Source organism: Dama dama, chromosome 17 (assembly GCF_033118175.1).
Source record: "Dama dama isolate Ldn47 chromosome 17, ASM3311817v1, whole genome shotgun sequence".
In the NCBI taxonomy this organism is placed as follows: Eukaryota; Metazoa; Chordata; class Mammalia; order Artiodactyla; family Cervidae; genus Dama; species Dama dama.
Window position 1 is genome coordinate 21,891,018 of NC_083697.1, and position 19,397 is coordinate 21,910,414.

The 19,397-nt window shown below is 37.8% G+C and overlaps 1 protein-coding gene and 1 long non-coding RNA gene across 2 annotated transcripts in view; one reads left to right on the top strand and one right to left on the bottom strand.

Moving 5' to 3' along the window:
* Window positions 1–19,397, top strand: part of LOC133071638 (uncharacterized) — a 264,630-nt gene that overhangs the window by 20,278 nt on the left and 224,955 nt on the right. The window lies entirely within an intron of this gene.
* Window positions 1–19,397, bottom strand: part of ENPEP (glutamyl aminopeptidase) — a 79,469-nt gene that overhangs the window by 15,580 nt on the left and 44,492 nt on the right. The window contains exons 11-13 of the mRNA XM_061164210.1: window positions 16,019–16,098; window positions 6,962–7,095; window positions 6,781–6,836 (exon numbers count right to left, since the gene is read on the bottom strand). Of these exons, the coding sequence (XP_061020193.1) occupies window positions 6,781–6,836; window positions 6,962–7,095; window positions 16,019–16,098 (270 nt within the window). The remainder of the gene's footprint in view (window positions 1–6,780; window positions 6,837–6,961; window positions 7,096–16,018; window positions 16,099–19,397) is intronic.

Consider the following 19,397-nt stretch of genomic DNA (forward strand, 5'->3'; position numbering starts at 1 on the left):
CATATCTTGATTTCTCTCCTGAATTGATAGGATAAAATGGTATTGGAGATCTAGGTAAGAATAAACACTTTCAGCATCATATGATTTGTACTAATGTGATATAATACAAAGTTTGTTTTCAGTTCAGAGAGCCGATTTCTCCTATTTTCTCAGATTTTGATCTTATTTGTTGTTGTTCAGTCACTCAATTGTTTCCAACTCTTTGTGACTCCGAGGACTGCAGCACGCCAGGCTTCCCTGTCCTTTACCATCTGCTGGAGCTTGTTCAAATTCATGTCCATTGAGTCAGTGATGCCATCCAACCATCTAATCCTCTGTCATCCCCTTTTCCTCCTGCCTTAAATCCTTGCCAGCATCAGGGTCTTTTCTAATGGGTCGGCTATTCGCATCAGGTGGCCAAAATACTGGAGCTTCGGTTTCATCAGTCCTTCCAATGAATATTTAGGGTTGATTTCCTGTAGGATTGACTGGTTTGATTTCCTTGCTGTCCAAGGGACTATCAAGAGTCTTCTCCAGCACCACAGTTCAAAAGCATCAATTCTTCAGTGCTCAGCTTTCTTTATGGTGCTAAAACTTTTTTATGATCTTTTTAAAACAATTTATATTTTGGAGCATTCAACTTGTCTTAATAAAAGTATAACTAATATTGAGAAATGGAGTACTTTATTGAGAATGTTTGTTGAGTAGAAAGTGATTGTAGAATTTTATGTTGCAATTTGAAACTTGAGAATTTTCTAATTTTAATAATTCTCTAGTTTCCTGGATGGATAGAGCAACAGCTTTGTCCAGTCAGTATTTTCTTAGAATAACTCTGAATAGTTGTTGCTCTGAGGATCAAATTGGCAAAGGCTAATGAAAGTTTATGAAGAATAATAGGTAATTCAAAAACCTAGTGGGCTGTAAATTTATAGCAGGTGAAATTTAGAGGCCCATTTTATAAATATATATAAATATTATATATTTAACTGTTGAAAAATTGATATCCTATCCTAGTGCCTTGTTTTTTCAACATATTTGATAGCTATGCAATCATTGCACTGGTATCACTTGTTTTTTTTAAGGCTGAGTCACTTGGTCAGAACACTGGACTGAGAATGAATTGTCAATTATTATAGAGATAATATTTTGAGAATTAAGTTGATGCCCTTTTCATTTCCCACACATCATGCTACTGCTACTGCTGCTAAGTTGCTTCAGTCGTGGCCGACTCTGCGACCCCGTAGATGGCAGCCCACCAGGCTCCTCTGTCCCTGGGATCCTCCAGGCAAGAACACTGGAGTGGGTTGTCATTTCCTTCTCCAGTGTATGAAAGTGAAAAGTGAAAGTGAAGCCAGCCGCTCAGTCATGTCCAACTCTTAGTGACCCCAGGGACTGCAGCCTACTAGGCTCCTCCGTCCATGGGATTTTCCAGGCAAGAGTACTGGAGTGGGGTGCCATTGCCTTCTCCCACATCATGCTATTCTGTGGTATTCGATACTTCCAAGGAAGAGCAGTGTCTTCTAGGATCATGATTCTCAAGTTTGAGCATGTATCAGCAACATCTGGAAGGTTTTTTAACACTTGGGCCCCATCTCTACAATTTGTGACTCAGCAGGTCTGGTGTAGTGCCTAAGAATTCTCATTTCTCACAAGTTCCCAGCAATGCTGATACTACTGGGACCGTGTGTGAAGAATCAGTTTTTAGAACAAAGACATCTACAGTGCCCTTCCCTCCCAGGTCCCCTTACAGTGCTGTTTTGGCTCATAGCTGCACTTTTTCTGCAGAGAATAGCCCTTGACCAAATACATCCATCTTGCTTAAAAGGTTATGCAACCCCTACCCCTGGTCATTGATTGTCTGATGCAGGAATGCAACAGGCCAGTCTGCTTCCCTCAAGCTGGGTCACTGTGTAGTACAATTCATGAATGGCTTCCTAGTGGAATCTGGCAAAGCTAGACTTGAGCCAAGACCGTGTCATCATTGCTCAGCTTTTCCCCTGCCCCACCCTGCTTCTCACACTCCCTACCTCATGAGAGTCCTCTTTCAATAAACCACATGTTCATGAACCTCCATTTCAGACTCTGCTTTGAGGGAACTCAAGACAGCATTTTTACTCACTTTGAGTCTCCAACCCTATTTATTAAATCTGTAGACCAACAGCAGTTCTGAAAGCCAGATTTGGTTGAGAATTTTCCTTATTCAAAAATCTTCCATTTATAGTTAAGAGTCCAGCCTGAGGAACTTTGATCCTAGAATTGACCTATGGTCTATTTTGTAGAGAGGATGGAGGCTATAACTTAAAGAAAGTTCCCACAAAATGCTATGAAGAAGAAAACAAAAAGGTCTTTTGAGGAAATGCGTGCTCTGTCTTGGGCCGAGGTACTCAGAAGTTTGGGGAATCTTGGAACAAAAGGTTTGGATTTGCTTTCCTGGGTGTGACCTGGAAAGACTGCACAGTCCTTCTCCAAGACGGTCGAGTTCAGCCCAATGTCTTACCAAACAACAGCTTTTGAATGGAACAGTAGAAATGGTTGAGAGAGGTGGTTAGGTAGAGGGATCTGACCCTATGGTCTCAAGTTCAGCAAAGCCTTCAGGTGGTGTGGAGACTTCAAAACTTCGCATGTGTTTGGTCTCTCGACGTTAACTTTCTAATTAAATTCAGATTTCTGGCTTAAAACAGTCTCCTTGCAATCAACTAGATCCCTCTGGAGTCTTTCCCCAGCAACTCACTTCTCCCTTCTTTAAAAGGCAGTCCTCAACAGGGTGGGAAAAGTTACTTATCTAGTTCTATGCCGTGGTCTGGTCAGCTCTATAAAAAGCATCTATAAAAAGGTAATCTGGTGCGCCTAGAGGTCTGTAACCTTGGCATGGCTGATGTCCACTTTGTGGTCTTTATTTGCTAACCTGGCCCTCACCTTGGACATGGTTGGAGCCACAGTACCGTGAAGTCTGGCAAAAGTCTGATTGCATCATTAGTTTAGGCGGCCCTTGAAACGGCCTTCTCTGCCATCCTTTGCTCAGCTAGAAACTCCTGCTGCCTCCCGTGTGCTGGCCAGCCAGCACTCTGCTTTCACGGGTGCCTCTCATGGCTTTGGCACACAGTGGGCTGCAAAGTACCAAATAAGCTATTGAAAAGATAAAACGCTACTGTAACAGGTAGACAAAAAAGGATTCTTTCTGTCTCAATTTTGGCAAGGCCCCCCATACCAAGCCCCTTGGCCTATGCTCTAAAGTAAGATGTGGGCCCACCCAATCAGGATTGACACGGTCAGTTGTTCAGCAACTTTCTGAACTTTCTGTGACCCTCAGCTGATAGCCCACTACAGCCTGGGAAAGAGACTGGAATGCCTAACAGGGAGAGAGAGACATTTTAGAAGAGGGCTTTTGGAGTAGGAAATGCCTACCTACTCCAGTACTCTTGTCTGGAGAATTCCATGGACAGAGGAGCCTGGCGGGCTACAGTCCATGGGGTCACAAAGAGTCAGACATGACTGAGCAACTAACACACACTTCTGGAGGATTCCATCAGTGTACGCAAGTGCTGTCCTCTCACGGAGGACAAGACTGTAAGATGCTTCCCCCCTCACACCCAGACTAGAAGAGGTTTTCATGGAACCACTTGAAGAGTTTTATCTGTGTATCCTGGAACTCATGTGGACACAGTGGCCCTGTATCTGATCCCCAACAAATCTAAAGGACGAGAGACTAGTTGACTACTGTTTTAACATCAGAGTAAAGAGATAGGACTGCATGAGGTGGCCCGTCTCTCCAGACTTTGTCAGGGGAAAGGACACGTGAATACCTGCTATAGACTAGATGTGGTTCGGAAGTTTTCACTTCCTCACCTCAGGGAACTGCAGAAGAAACACTGTTGGCCATGGAATGGGCCATAAGATAGCACATATCCCAAAGTAGACAGCATGTCAGGATCTCCCCTCGTTGGCCCCCTCTGTGCTCCTTGCGGTGGAGAATCAGAGGTGACATGGTAAGAAGCAGGAGCTCCATGTAACAAAACGGAGAGATCAGGCACCTTGTTCTCATTGCAGAGAAACTAGCCTGAGTGGGAGCTGGGAGAAACTTTAAAGGAACTTAAAAACTTTGAGGGTATAACTAGGCAGGGCATATGGTTGAGCTGAACCTGTCGTGGGGACTCAAAGTGACTGGGTGAATTCTTACTCCTTGTCTTCAGCAGATGTGCCCAGCTGGAGAGCAGTTAAGAGTCCTGGCTCCTCACTTTTGGGGGCAGGGGAATCAAGAATATATTTATTTTTAGATCTGCCCTTTTACTGATGAAACATAATAGTTCATTTCTTTTTGAATATCAGAGTAGAACTGTGTGAATTCTAATCCTACCTCATGCACTTACCTATCTACGCATTTCTATTTTTCTCTGAAGTTTGAGTGATTTGGAACAGACTCTAACTAATACAGGTGGGGGCCTGTTTCTCTCTGAGTCCATTTTTCCTCATGTGTTGCAGACAGAAATTGGGTGATAACTCAGTAGCTCAGGCAATGTTTCAGATGACAGCTCAGGTATTTTCTGGATTGGTGCTGTGTGACTCTGCATGCTTTTTGACTTTCAAATTTGTTTCACTTTCTTCCTTTCTGAAGCTCTTCAAAATTTGATGGGGCTATGGTCAAGCAGCTGAACAAATGCAGGAAGATTGTTCAATTGTGTGAGTTATCCACTTTGTACACCATTCCTCAGAGAAAGCTGTTCAAGAGGCTTTCACTTCTTAAAGCAAAAGAACTGTCTGCATTGTGTTATGATGGAAATTAAACTATAAAGATACAAGATTCTAAGCTTTGGAAAAGGTCACGATCCATACACAGGAGAGTTTTAAGAAAAAAAAAAAATCTAATAGTCCTGTTATGCTTAAAAAAGTTTTGTTTTTTTTTTTTTTTTGGCCACACCATGCAGCTTTCAATTTCTTAATTGCTGGACCAGGAATTGAACCCATGCCCTCAGCAGTGAAAGTGCAGAGTCCTAACCACTGCACCACCAGGGAATTCCCTAAAAGGTGGATCATTTTCTTTCACCATATCACCACTTAATTTTCCCAACCTACATAGTGCCAGGAACAGAGTAGGTGCTCAATAAATATTTATCAAATGAAGGATTGACATACCATAACATAATTAAAATAATCTGTTACATAGCCAGGAGATTAAACTTGGAGGTTCACCAAAGAGAATCAAGTTTTATTACCTACAATAGAGTCTAGATTACAAATTTAGAAGAGCTTTTCTAAAATGCCTGTCTTGTTTAGTTGCTAAATTGTGTCCAACTCTGTGCGATCCCAGGGAATGTAGTCTGCCAGGCTCCACTGTCCATGAGATTTCTGAGGCAAGAATACTGGAGTGGGCTGTCATTTCCTTCTCCAGGCTATCTTCCTGACCCAGGGATCAAACCTGTGTCCCCTGCATTGACAGGTGGATTCTTCACCACTGAGCTACCAAATGCTTCTTTGCTGCTGCTAATCAATGGTGGGTGCCTTTCGGTCAAGCACTATGATCTATTGGGCACTTCCTAAAGAATGGACAATGGTTGGGGTCCTTTGTGTACATTCTCTCACTTATTCCTCACAAGACTCTTCTAAGTTCATATCCATTTTACTAATAAGGAAACGAACTGAAGCAGAGACAAGTTAAGAAACTCTCTCAAGGTTATACAGAGCCAGGATTTTAATGTGTTTGAGAGCTTGTTTTTAATTCCCTATAAATTTCCCCCTTAAAAATGTCACAAAGGATTTCTAACTTGCAGTATCTAGGGAGTCCATGTAAAATAGTTCTCACATGCCTTTAGTGCTGTTATATTATCCTTCTAGCCATGTATTCAGTTCCTATTTAATGAGCATCAACCAGGGGCCAGGCACAGTTAGGAGCTGGGGATAAAATGAAGAGGAACATGATCCAGGTGCCTACCTTCATGAAACTTATAATTTGGTAGGTGAGATGGATAATTAATAAGCAATGACAATTAATATTATTGGAAACACAGGGGCCCATAAAAAGAACACCCAACTCAGAGAAGGGGAACTAGCATCTCATTGTCAGTATATTGCTTGTGTCTAAAATGAGGCTACTACAAAGCCAGAAAAGCAAGTTGGGTGTGCCCCTAGCTCCTACAGAAGTGCCAGAAATTCAAAAAATACTGGCCAAATTACTAGTTAGTCAATCTGAAAAATAAATCTCAAAGGTGCTATGGTTACTACTCTTACATTACCCCAGTCTATGTTGATTTTTTTTTTCAAAGTGTAGGTTGTTTTTTCCTAAGTGTAACTACCTTTAGGCCATGAGAAAAAATTCAAATTTTTGAAATGACACCTTAATTATATCAATCCTAGAGCACCATGTCTCATTCTTCTTACCCCAATGACCTGAATAATATTTGAAAATTCTAGCCATAAAATCTTACAGTGAGCTTGGGCTCACAGAGATGAGTTTATGAAACACATTGTTTGTCTTTTTATTAAATCAAATTATAACAGTGCACTTTTGAGCATTTGTAAGTGTTGCTCCTAATTAGCTCAAGAACTCAGATTAGTCAAACCTCACTTAAAGTCAATAGGGTAGGTGAGGTTTTGTGTCTGTTAAGGGCTGATATCAGTATTTTGGCTATAAGGCTCATATATTAGTTTTAAAGAAGAAAGTTATGTAAAATAATAATGTTGTAAATAGTGGTTTTGGATACTTTAAACTATAAATTAATACTCAAACTTTGTTGTAATTCATTTTAAAAGAAATTTATGACAAGATCCATAGTATTTTACAGAATTGACTCTCATTCTGAAACCTACCGTGCCAAGGCAAAAGCATCATCAATAAAACTTGCACGATCAGCAGAAGAAAAGTCCTGGGAAGAGAGAAAAAAAGGCAGGAAACATGAATCTTAAAGCAAAATATACTGAAAAATTAATATCACTAAGATGCTATTCTCAGAACAAAAGTAAAACAATTCACAACCATTTCTACTCTTACCGTGTGGTGGAGGGAAAGATTGGTAGCTATCCATTCCCAAGTTGATACTTCATAATTTACACGATAAAACCCAATATGATCAGGGTTTATTTTGAGAAAAGCATTTCCACTATGAGTAGATTCCAAAGTGATTCCTGTGGTAGTAAATAAACACTAATGAGAAACATGCTGCACATACTGTAAACACACAGAAATTAGACTCAGAGGGCAAAAAGAAAAGAAATGGTAGCTTCAAGAGTCAAGTTTGATATGGATTCAAAGCCCCAAAGTCTAATTCTTATTATTCTTATTGCCTAACTTTAACATGTCATTGTAGTGTGTGAGCTGAAAAAGAAATAAGTAATGTAAATAAGTGCCATGTAATTTGTGACTTATTATTATTTCTTACTGGCAGAAGCTTGTCATATGGGTGAAATAATTCTGTGCTTGTCAATTCCTCAATAAAAAAATTAAAAAAAAAAACCCAACAACACTTAAAGACAGAGAACTCCATGCCCTTTAGGGGTAATCCATATATTCTTAATTATGATGAATTAATTACACAAAGAATATTCACTGGGATAGCTTGGGAAGGGGATAAAAATGTAAACATATAAAAGAATACTCTGGTTAATTAAAATCAATATTCTAATTGATGGATATGGTGAGTACTAAGCAGAATAATGATTTGAGAGTCAGTAACAAATTTTTTTCAAATGTCAAGAAGGCTTGCAATAGGACTAAAATCCAAATACAGCATTTTTGATCTTGTAGTCCATTTCATACTTGTTCTCCCAATTTTATTTATTTTTGTAAAGCCTTCTACTTCCATATTTCAATTGATTATATCAATGTCTTTTCATCAATGGATTTACCAAATTAACTTTATTTCTAAAGTAGTATTTAGAATTTACATAAGGCTCTAGGATATAGATTTTGGAAGCTCAACATTGAAGGAATAAAGATGTTTTAAGTAAAAACTACTCAAAATAAGGCAGGAGGAGAAGGGGTTGACAGAGGATAAGATGGTTGGATGGCATCACTGACTCAGTGGACATGAGTTTGAGCAAGCTCCAGGAGTTGGTGAAGGACAGGGAAGCCTGGCATACTGCAGTCCATGGGGTCTCAAGGAGTCGGACACTGAGCTGAACTGAACTGAACTCCAAATAGTATTTATGCTCTGTATGACCAGTGTTTGGTTAGCATTACTCATACACATCTTAACTCCTATACTCTTGTCTGTATGGGCAACATGCAATTTAAGTAATGATGTGGGAATACTTAGTATATTTAAATAACTTCAGATAGTTTAATGTAATAATAACATGGGGTATGATATTGGAAAATAGGATATGAGGCTGGAAGAAAAAGTGGGGCTTCAGTGTGAAGAGCCACATGCTGTATTAAGTCCATCTTCTGAGAGACGGTAAGAAAAGAGAAGACTTTTAGACGGGTGAACAATATACTCAGGTCTGTTTCTAGAAAGATAATTTTGATGGTATTATGGGAAGGAGATATTGGAAGGAGATTCTAGAGTCTACTATAATAATCTAGGGCAAGAGAAAATAAGGGCTTACCTTAATGTGGAGATGATGAAAATAGATGATGTATTCAAGAGACACATCACGAGTAAAATCAACACTATCTTTCCTGACTTGATGTGGACAATTAGAGGGGAAAATGACGTGCATGACTGGATGAATCATGGTGTTGCCGTTACAGAAGGAATAGACGAAGATGAGTCAGTTTGGGAGGAAAGGTGATTTACATTTTGGAAGTGCTCACAAGGTTTGGAAGATATCCAACGACACAGTAGTTTTTCATAATACATGAGTAAACACTTCAACAAGACAATAAGTTTCTTCAGGAACATTCATAGTAGGTTCTTGACAAATTGTAAACCTTTACCTCACTCATGTAGTATTTATCTTTCTTTGTCATTCTCCCACGGACAGGTTGTTGAAAGGAAGCTAATCTTTTGGCAGCCATACACTTTGAATGTTTGTATCAGGAGGAGAGCCTCTTGCTAAGCACAGAGCCATATGTTACAGGAGAAAGAGCATAAACTTTCGAGTCTGACAGATCTAGGATAAAATCTCTGCTCTCTGACTTACTAGCTGTGTGATCTTGGCCGAATCACTTGACCTCTCTGTGTCTCAGTTCACCATGAGGGAAAGAGGGATAAAAATCCCTCACAGGGCTATTGTGAAGATTAAATAAAATAACATAGGTAAAGTGTTGGCTACATAGTTCTGTGTCCAACAGATGGTAGCTATCCCCATTATTATGAAAGGGGATATGCCGCCAGTTCTATAAATAGCAGAGCAAATATAAATAACATTGAGAAGTTCCTGGCTATCCATCTAAATGCAGCAGTATTTTAGTGTGCTTTATATATACCTAGTTAAGCCTGCCTAGAGTTACTGTGATTTTTCTCACTTTATGGATGAGGAAGCTGAGGTCCAGGAAGTCAGTAGTTACTGGACTTTCCAAGTTCATGCTACTCCTGGAACAGCTGACAACAACAAAATACTGTTGGGTTGTTTAGTTGCACACTTACTAAGTAAGTGGGATGAAATACTGATGCCTGTTCCAGGCAGTACATAGAAGTAAATGGTGCATGTCTCATTATTCTGTTTCTCCAGTTGCTATTAAGATTTTCCTGACTATAACAGCAGTATTTGTTCTTTATGGTTTCAAATATGTATTTGGAAAATAAAAAAAGAGTATAATGAAGAATACAAAAATTATCCACCACCAGTTGACATTATGTTTTTATCTTGTGTGTATATGTACATCTGTGTTTATCTTCCACATATATGCACATGTGAAGACACAATATATATAGAGAACTTTACTGTGTTTTTCATTATTAATCCTTTTCACTTGAAATTATATTGTAAACACTTTGCAATTTCATTTTATATATATGAAGATGTAGATTTAATGGCCACATAGTAATCATACAACTTATAAATTGTTTTGTACAGTTTCTTGCTAGTTTTATGCATAAGAGTGGTAAATGGATTCTTTCTGGGTAGCAGCTCTTTCTAAAATTTTTTTTCCTTTTGTCTGGTAATTATCTTTTCAAAATTTCATCCAGAGGCTAATTTCAACTTAGATAGATTTCAATAACAAAGCATGCATACTAGTTCTTTAATATACTGTTTTATGTAAATAATTATAACAAAATTCAGTCAACTAGACAGCTTGTGATAGCCTGAAATTTCTAGAGAAAGAAACATTTTTTTCTTTGGTGACACAAATACTGTGTTCCATCAATCCTTTAAGCAAATTATCTTTCTGTGTAAAATTACAGTTCATATCTATTTTATTAAACTTGTGTATCTCTTAATAGTAAAACAGCTGAAAGGTATAAGAATACTATTTTTTACTAATGACATACAAATTATATTTGGAGATCTAAAAATTTCAAGTAGGATGCACTACTTGGAATTTGGGGTAAGGAAAAAAAGTTTAATCTCTGCCACAAACACTGACATGATCCACTGTAAAATGGATTGGTTATCCATTTGTGACAATGTTCTCAACAAATTACTTATTCAAGGAAATTTCAATTATTGTATTAGTAATAATTACAGAGCCCCATCTAAATCTCAGCAAGAAGCCTAGAGAATCTCCCTGAAAAGAAAGATATAGGATTAATATGTAATACATAATAAGCAGGAATTGGGGGAAAAATGCAATGTGACTGTCGTGATGAAGGATTATCACGGGCAGGGGTTTTGGTGACTGGGAAGAAATAACTGCAAAAGAGAGTGGGATAGTGAAGATCTGTTGTCTAGTCTGCCTAGGGAAGCTGGTACATGTATGCCAGAGCATTTGACAGATCTGCTCTTACAGAAAAGAGTGTATGTGGAGAAATCTGTTGGCTGTTTACCACACTGTTCCCTTTTCCTCGCGGTACACAGCTGGACTATATTTATCAGCCTCCCTTGCAGTTAGGTGGCAACATATGATTGACACTGGGGCATAAAGTGTGGGCAGAAATAATAGATGCACTTCTAGGTCTGGTCCCTCCGTTATCTTCCTCTGTCTTCTGATCAGATGCAAAAGATCCAGCACAGAAGTCTAATATTAGTTTGTAGAGAGAGAGAGGAAGTGGAGCCATAAGAAGGAAAAAGACAGGAATTCTAAGTCATTATCTGGGAGTGAGCTACCTAGGAGAGGCGGCAGGTCAGGAACACCTCCATTGGACTGTTACATGAACAAGAAATTTTTATTGCATTGAACTACTACTGATAGCCAATATATGGAATAATTAGGCTCCACTGGTTAATGCAATATACAAAGCTGTCACAGCTTGATTGACATCTTTAAAATAATTGACGTAACTCAGCTCTCCCTTTACCCTAATTAAGTAAACTTTTTTCCTGGAAGAGATACCTAATTAGCTGAAGTGAATATTCTAGTTCATGTTAGCCAGTATATTTTTATTTGTGTAAATTAACAAATTAGCATTCTTATATGTATGGTTCATGTGAATAAGTCTTTCAAGACTTGGTTGACCAGTGCTGAATTAAACAAACTGAGCTTATGAATCTGCAAAACCGAATCCATAATGAATGATTATGTATTTCTTTTCTTTTTCTTTTCTTTCTCTCTCTCTCATTAAATTAGAAAAATATATGCACATCACTATTTTGATACGAAATATTTAAATATAACTACCATAAAATTTTAGGAATATTTATATGATAGAATTTGGTTATCTAAATACATCCATAATACATAATCTGAAAGAGTTGTGAAAACAGTCATCACAAAGTCTATTCTACTTCCTATGCGCTAAAACTATCTTTTAGACCCTATATGCTCATGAATCCCTATTTTTAAATATGTTTTAGCAAGATTGGTTGTCTGATATTGTATGCTAATCTATAAGTCTTCTAAATGTTGGAAAGCAGCAGATTAAAAACAAAAAGGTGGTATACTACTAATGTAGATGCATTGACAATAGACAGTATAGTAACTGATGCTAAAGATAGAGGCATTCACTACACATAGGGAACCTCTAGAAGCACAGCAGTCTTCAGGCAAATAAGCCTTGATTAAGAAAGGACTTGCTGAATTCTTAGTACATGGTAAGATGTCCACAGCACCTTGAGGGAATAGGGTGAGCAAGAGACAGGGAGTATGATGTGCAGTGTGTGTCTTCAAAGAGCTTATAATTTACATAAAAAGACAAGACAGAGAATATGAGCCTTAATAATGATGTTGCTTAAACTCTAAGGAATAATACTAAGGATTGATGAAACTAATAGCATAAAATATGCTCTCAACAATAAGAGATTATTCAAGGTAGGTTAGAATTGCCAGAGAAGGTCCTGAGATGGAGAGCCTCTTCTTTGTTACAAAGTACATGTCTAATTGTTTTCATGTTTAAAATATTGTGCATAACACAAGTGTGAATAAAAGACCTGAGGGGAAGCCCCACTATTGCCTGGGAAATTTCTAGCTGATGAATCACCAAAGAAACCAAGAAGAAGGAGGTGGGGCTGGTAACCTGAGCTGAATGCCCATTCAGTACCCTCAGGACGTGTTGTCATCTGCGCTCTGAGCTGGGAGTTGAAGATGTCCCTAAACAGGAAACAGGAACTTACTGCATAGCCTAAAAATGGAGCAGGCACTTTGAAGTCGGGAGAGATGTCTAATTTGCTTCTGGCTAAATGACCAGTCATGATTCTGAAGTTGCAGATAAAGATAGATTTGTCATCAAAGCTCTGTGGACAGGAGAGCCACTTCATTCATTCCTTCAATTAACAATTACTAGGTATCTGCTGGTGATATGGAACAACCACACAACGACAAAAAATAAGCTCCATTTCTCAAGAAATATTCTACAGGGAGGGGAGGGACAGATAAAAGTCGGTAGTTACAGCAAAAGAAATGTCTCAAATCTAATGACAGAGGGATAGAGGCTGCCCAGAGAGCCCTTTGCACTCTCACTTTCATACAAACATTTTCTGTCCATGGCACTGTTTGAGTCTATACTCAGTCAATCCTATTATCAACGTAAACTCTACCTTTAGTCCCCCTAACCCTCAGACAGATGTCCCTTTCTTTACAAACTTTCCTCAACTTCCAGATCTCCACTTGTATTTCTGCTGGGAGCCCCTTTGGCTCTTACCACACCAGGCCCTTATGACATGGTGTTGTATTTGCCTGCTGACTCGTCCACACCCTCCCTAGACAGTAAGTGCTACAAAGTAAGAATTGTGGGGATTTTCCCCTCAGCATTATCTCTATACCGACCCCTGTGTCTGGCCCGTTAGTTAAGTGAAGTGAAGTCGCTCAGTCGTGTCCGACTCTTTGCGACCCCATGGACTGTAGCCTACCAGGATCCTCAGTCCATGGGATTTTCCAGGCAAGAATACTGGAGTGGGTTGCCATTTCCTTCGCCATTGAAAGAATTAATTAATATTTTAATTAATTAAGGACTAAGTTCATTATTAAAATATTGTGTCTAATAAGGACATAATACATATAAGAAAAATGTTTATTATTAACTCCTGAAATCTATTTTGTGGACCACTGGAATAAACTTTAGTTACCTGGAAGTTTTACTTTCATGAAAACCTCAGTTTATGAAAATTCTGGATAGATTGTATTCGTGAAAATAAATTATCCATGCTTTTAAATTTGTAAACATCAAATCAAGAAGATTCCCAGATGTTCCTCCAATCTTCAGTTAACCAGTGGAGACCAATGGGGAAAATATGTAGTAATATTTCAACCAAATCCACTGAAAATTTCCCAAGGGAATCCTAGCCTCATTATGTTGTTTATAGGTGCTATTAAACATTTTTTTTTTTTACTGTATTTTTTTCTGTCTCTATTTTCCTTTGGCTTAAGTAAGAAAAAGGTCAGAAAAGATCTTGGTATGCAAACAATATTATCCTATATAAAATACTGATCTGGGTATTCTAGAAGAATTCAGGAGAAATTGCTGACTACATCAATTAAAATTAGTATAAATGACCGAGGGAAAGTTTTTGTTGTAAAGGCAACAGTAAAGGGTCTTACCTTGACAATAGCGAAGCTGGTAGAGTTTATAGTACAAACTAAAAATTACAAAATAGGGCTTCCCTGGTGGCTCAGTGGTAAAGCATCTGCCTGCCAATGCAGGAGACACAGGTTGGATCTGTGACCCGGGGAAAATCCCACGTGCCATGGAATAACTAAGCCTGTGGGCCGCAACCATCGAGCCTGTGCTCTAGAGCTGGAGAGCCAGAACTACCGAAGCCCGCGAGCCCTAGAGCCCCTGCTTTGCGATAGGAGAAGCCGCCCCAGTGGGAAGCCCGCACTGCAACCAGAGAGCAATCCTGCTGAACAAAGCTGGAGAAAAGCCTGATCACAATGGAGACCCCGCACAGCCAAACATACACAAATAAATGCAATTATTTTTAAAATCACGAATGATTTGTAATAAAAATTAAAAAAGAAACAAAGCTGAAAAAACCTTATTGGAGCCACATAGAAATTTATACCCAAATGTTTATAGGAATATTATTCATAATAGCCACAAGACAGAAACAATCCATATGTTCATCAACTGATGAACAGATAAACAGAAGGTGGTATATCAATATGATATGACTATAACTTGGCAATAAAAAGGAATGAAGTACTGATACATGCTTTGACATAGATGAACTTGAAAACAAGCTAGGTGAAAGGAGCCACTCACAAAATGCTATAGATATCATTCCATTTATATGAAATGTCCAAAATAACCAAATCTATGAAGACAAAAAATAGGTTAGTTGTTGCTTAAGGCTGGGAGTATAGGAGAAGAAAGGAGTTGATAGCTAAAGGGTGTGGAATTTCTTTTTTGAGGTGACTGAAATGCTGTAGAATAGACTGTGGTGATGGTTACACATATCTGTGAATGTAATAAAAACTGGATTGCACACTTTAAATGGGGGAATTTTATACTATGAGAATTGTATCTCAATAAAGCTTTTTTCTTTAATCTACTGGGAATAGGGTAAAAATTTACTTGCCAGAGGTAATGAATTACTATTTTAGAATATTTTGCATGAGCAAACAGGCATATGTAAATGGAGGGTAGATGATCTGCTTTTATTCTTGAGAAGCAATGGGTGAAAGTCCATGCCAAATGCTATTTGGAAACCAAGTCCTCATGGGATGGGATGAAGAAGAGTCTCATTTTGTTTTAGATAAGAAGCGACTTTTGAAGCACAAAACAAGCACAATAGCAGAAGTATAGAAAGCAGGATTCTTCCTGGATGGTTGCTAAAACTTGCCTTTTTTATTATTTTTTCAGCGATCTGTAGTAAAAAACATGTGATAAGGTCTCCTTGTTTTCATATAACTCTAAAATTTTTCAAGAAAAGAAAATACAAATGAATGGATATAGAATACAAAAATATATTTCTAGTTGACTTAAGTGGATAGAACAGTCACAGCTGAATTTTAACACAGGCAAGGGCCAAGGTGTTCACTTAGGGAGATGGATGGATGGATGGATGGATGGATGGGTAGATGAATGGGTATAGACATAGATAGTCCCTTGAGCTGCTGGTGACAACTTACAGCTTAGAAAAAATAATTTAGTGTCATTAAAAATTCTAGTGTCATGCTGATTTGAGAAAAACATTAGGTCTGATTTAATGGCAGTATTTTAAAAGTCAGGCTTGTCACATAACATTTTAAGAAATTCAGTGACATTTGATATTTTAAAAAAGAAAGGAAGAGAAAAGGGAAAAAGGAAGGAAAAAAAGAGGGAAGAGGGGAACGGAAAGAAGAAAACTGATATATTGATCTTCTAATGGTTGGGTGTATGACCCTTCTCTTTGAATGTAGGCATTTATTATTGTGTTGGTTATGGTAAATCATTACAAAGAATTTCTTAAGGCAAAAAATTCTCATTATTATAGATGAGGATTTGGGCTCATCGGTTAATTATTTAAGAGATTTCTTTTAGCTGAAATTTAACTCATAAGTTCCAGTTTTACTGTTGTTTCTTTACACATACTTATCTAATGTAGTACATTAATTCAAGGAAGAAATAAATCAATTGACAATATTTACCTCCTGTTTCTGACCTATTGTATAATGTAATCCTTTGTTCATCATCTTCAATCCATTTAACTGGAATATTCCACGTGTAACTAGTTTTTTAAAAAGAAAAATTTAACTTTTATTACTTAAACAAAAAAACATTTCCAAAGTAAAAATAGACAAGCATAAAAGGCAATAGACAAGCATATTTTCTTCATAAGTGATTGTCCAGTGTATAGTATACAATTAACACAGTTAATACATTATACTCTTTTTATGGTAAGGATAAGCTATGTAATTGCTTTCAATTTATATAAATCTTTAAAATTTGGAAATCTGTTTCATAAAATTAGCTAAGGTGAAGATTATTTCAATAAAATGCCTTCAGACTTTGGAACAGAGGTATTGCATAAATATAATAATTATACATATTATATAAGAAAACTGAGCATTCACATACATACTCGTATGCACTCTAATATGCTATAGTTCCTGTCAAGGAACATAATGCATTGTTAGAATTCAGAAGTAAAGAATTAAAATGCTGTGAAGGAAATAAAACATTTTAGAAATTACATTGAAATGACACCACCACCATCATCCCTTAAAATGTCTCATGCTCTTTAAATATCTCCTATTTAGAATCATGTGAACCAGTGTGCTGCAAAGAAAATCACTGGGCAAGCACGTTTCAGGGATTTTTAGTGTTTTCTTTAGCTCCTTAGTATTTTCTTGTGGAGCCACGGGAGGAGATGAGCTTTGTATTTTGATACAATATGTATGCCAGATATTTACTCTTGAAATCTCTTAAAAGAGATCTTAAGTGTCTTTTTGGTTGTTCTCATTATCATACCTTACCAGTCAGAAAATACAGGTGATCTAGAGAAAAGATGAATCTGAGTTTGGGTTTAGGTTTTACCTCAAAGTGGACCAATGATCTGTGATCATTCAAGTCCCTAACAGAGAATGGGGGAATGATATTTCTCCTTTTCAAGATCTAGTGAAATCTATATAATTCAGAGAGATGTGTGTTTGTCATCTGCATGAAAGAAGTAATCCTTTGGTTTATGATTAGTGAAATGTTTTATAGATTGAGCTTTTACTAGCTTTCTTGAAGGATTTTTTTGCATTTGAATATTTTCGGCTGTAAGTTTCACAGAGCCAATACATAAACTGTCTCTTGGATCTTATGGGAGACATTGTCAGTGGTCCAGCCTCATCCCCTTGAATTCGTCATGTTTGTACTTCCAGTTGTAGATTCCAATGTGCTTTCCCTGCCAACAGCCAGCACCAGGTCTGTCCGTCAGAGGACTGCTCTCTGGCTGCCTGATCAAGGAAAGCCAGAAGTTCCTGAAAATGTACATCCTTGGGTGCAGTCTTTAGCCAATGATGGCCGAGCATGAGAATGTTCTTTGCCCCATCTGGCAGGACCACGTTGAGGCAGTCTCTAGAACTTCCTTACAGGGTAGTTACCCTGGACAGCACCCTCCTGTTGTATTTTGCTGTTTGATATTCCTCTGCCAACCCCCCACTAGCCTTTCCTAGATTTCCTTATGAGTCACTCTCACTTGAATGATCAGAGTCTGATTTTAGTGAGCCTAAGAATGATACCTTATAACTTCTCAACAGATAGACAAAGAAACGTTTTTTTAAAGTCATATCCTACCTACAGATTTCACCCTTTCACTGCTCTGCTGATGTGGCTTTGCTATGTAGACTAACATTTCAATCTCCTCACCTTTCTCCCATGCCAACCCAACTGAAACAACAGATTCTGCAGTGTCTGGATACCCTATGTATACAGTTAGGATTTCACACTTCACTATCCCCTCTAAGACATGGTGTCTGGGACTAGGCTGTCCCTGAGAGTAAGCATAAGACATATTTCTAAGGTCATGTAAAAAAAATATTACTCTGATGTCTCTAAGAGCATCATAAGACAAAAAAAGTTAGAGGGTTAAGGCTATGTAATTTTATAGTTTTGGAACCACTTGCAGGATCTATTATAATCTGAGTAAAACAATAGATTTGAGAGTATAAAATATCAAGAAATAGAAATTACATAAATCAAATGATAGTGTTTCTTATATGTTATCTAAAATTCAAGAGTATATTTTTATTTTTTATTTTTGAGGTTGTACTTAGATTTTTGTTTTCTTTTTTTTTTTTTTTTAATTTTTTTTTTTATTATTATTATTATTTTTTTCCAGTGGGTTTTGTCATACATTGATATGAATCAGCCATGGATTTACATGTATTCCCAATCCCGATCCCCCCTCCCACCTCCCGCTCCACCTGATTCCTCTGGGTCTTCCCAGTGCACCAGGCCGGAGCACTTGTCTCGTGCATCCCTCCTGGGCTGGTGATCTGTTTCACCATAGATAGTATACATGCTGTTCTTTTGAAATATCCCACCCTCACATTCTCCCACAAAGTTCAAAAGTCTGTTCTGTATTTCTGTGTCTCTTTTTCTGTTCTGCATATAGGGTTATCAAGAGTATATTTTTAAAGGTATAATTCACTTTTTAAATATCTGACAGGGAATATATATGTGTGTGTGTATGTGCTTAATTGCTCAGTCGTGTCTAACTCTTAGCAACCCCATGGACTGTAGCCTGCCAGGTTCCTCTGTCCATGGGGATTCTCCAGGCAAGAATACTGGAGTGGGTTGCCATGCCCTCCTCCAGGGGATCTTCCCAACCCAGGGATCTAACTGAGGTATCCCACATTGCAGGCAGATTCTTTACCGTCTGGGCCACCAGGGAAGCCCATATGTGTGTGTGTGTGTATATATATATATATAAAATTATACCCAACACAACATCATAAAGCAATTTTCCTCCAATTAAAAAATAAGTTAAAAAAAAGAAATATGTAAAACAATATAACAGTTTCTGGCAGTATAAATATGGCCAATCTAATTTTCAAAATAAGGAAACTAATTTTGCCCCACTATACCTGCTAGCATTCTTCCACCTGTTCACATTGACTAGACCGCCAAAGACATGTAAACCTGTCCCACAGAGAACTCTTTCTGATGGAGACGTGAAACTCACCCATTTCTAATGGATGGGTTGAAGCCATAGCATTAGAACAATAACTTACATACTTCTGAGCCATTTAGGTTATAAAAAGTTTCTGATCAGCAAGAATTCCCTAATGTTGGATTTAAGCAGTGAGAAAAGGGAAGAGGTCATTTAGTTTATAGTATGAATTAATGTTGTCTACCAGACAGGAATATATCTGAACAGAGAGCAAGTGAATACTAGGATTGGAGGGGAAAAAAAGATTCCTTTCTGGGGGTATTAGGCATAAATTATGATCTAGCTTTTAAATCAAATTGAAAAATAAGGAATGACAGCTTTTTATATGATGTCTTTTTTCTCTCTTATTTGTTCAGGAACCACTA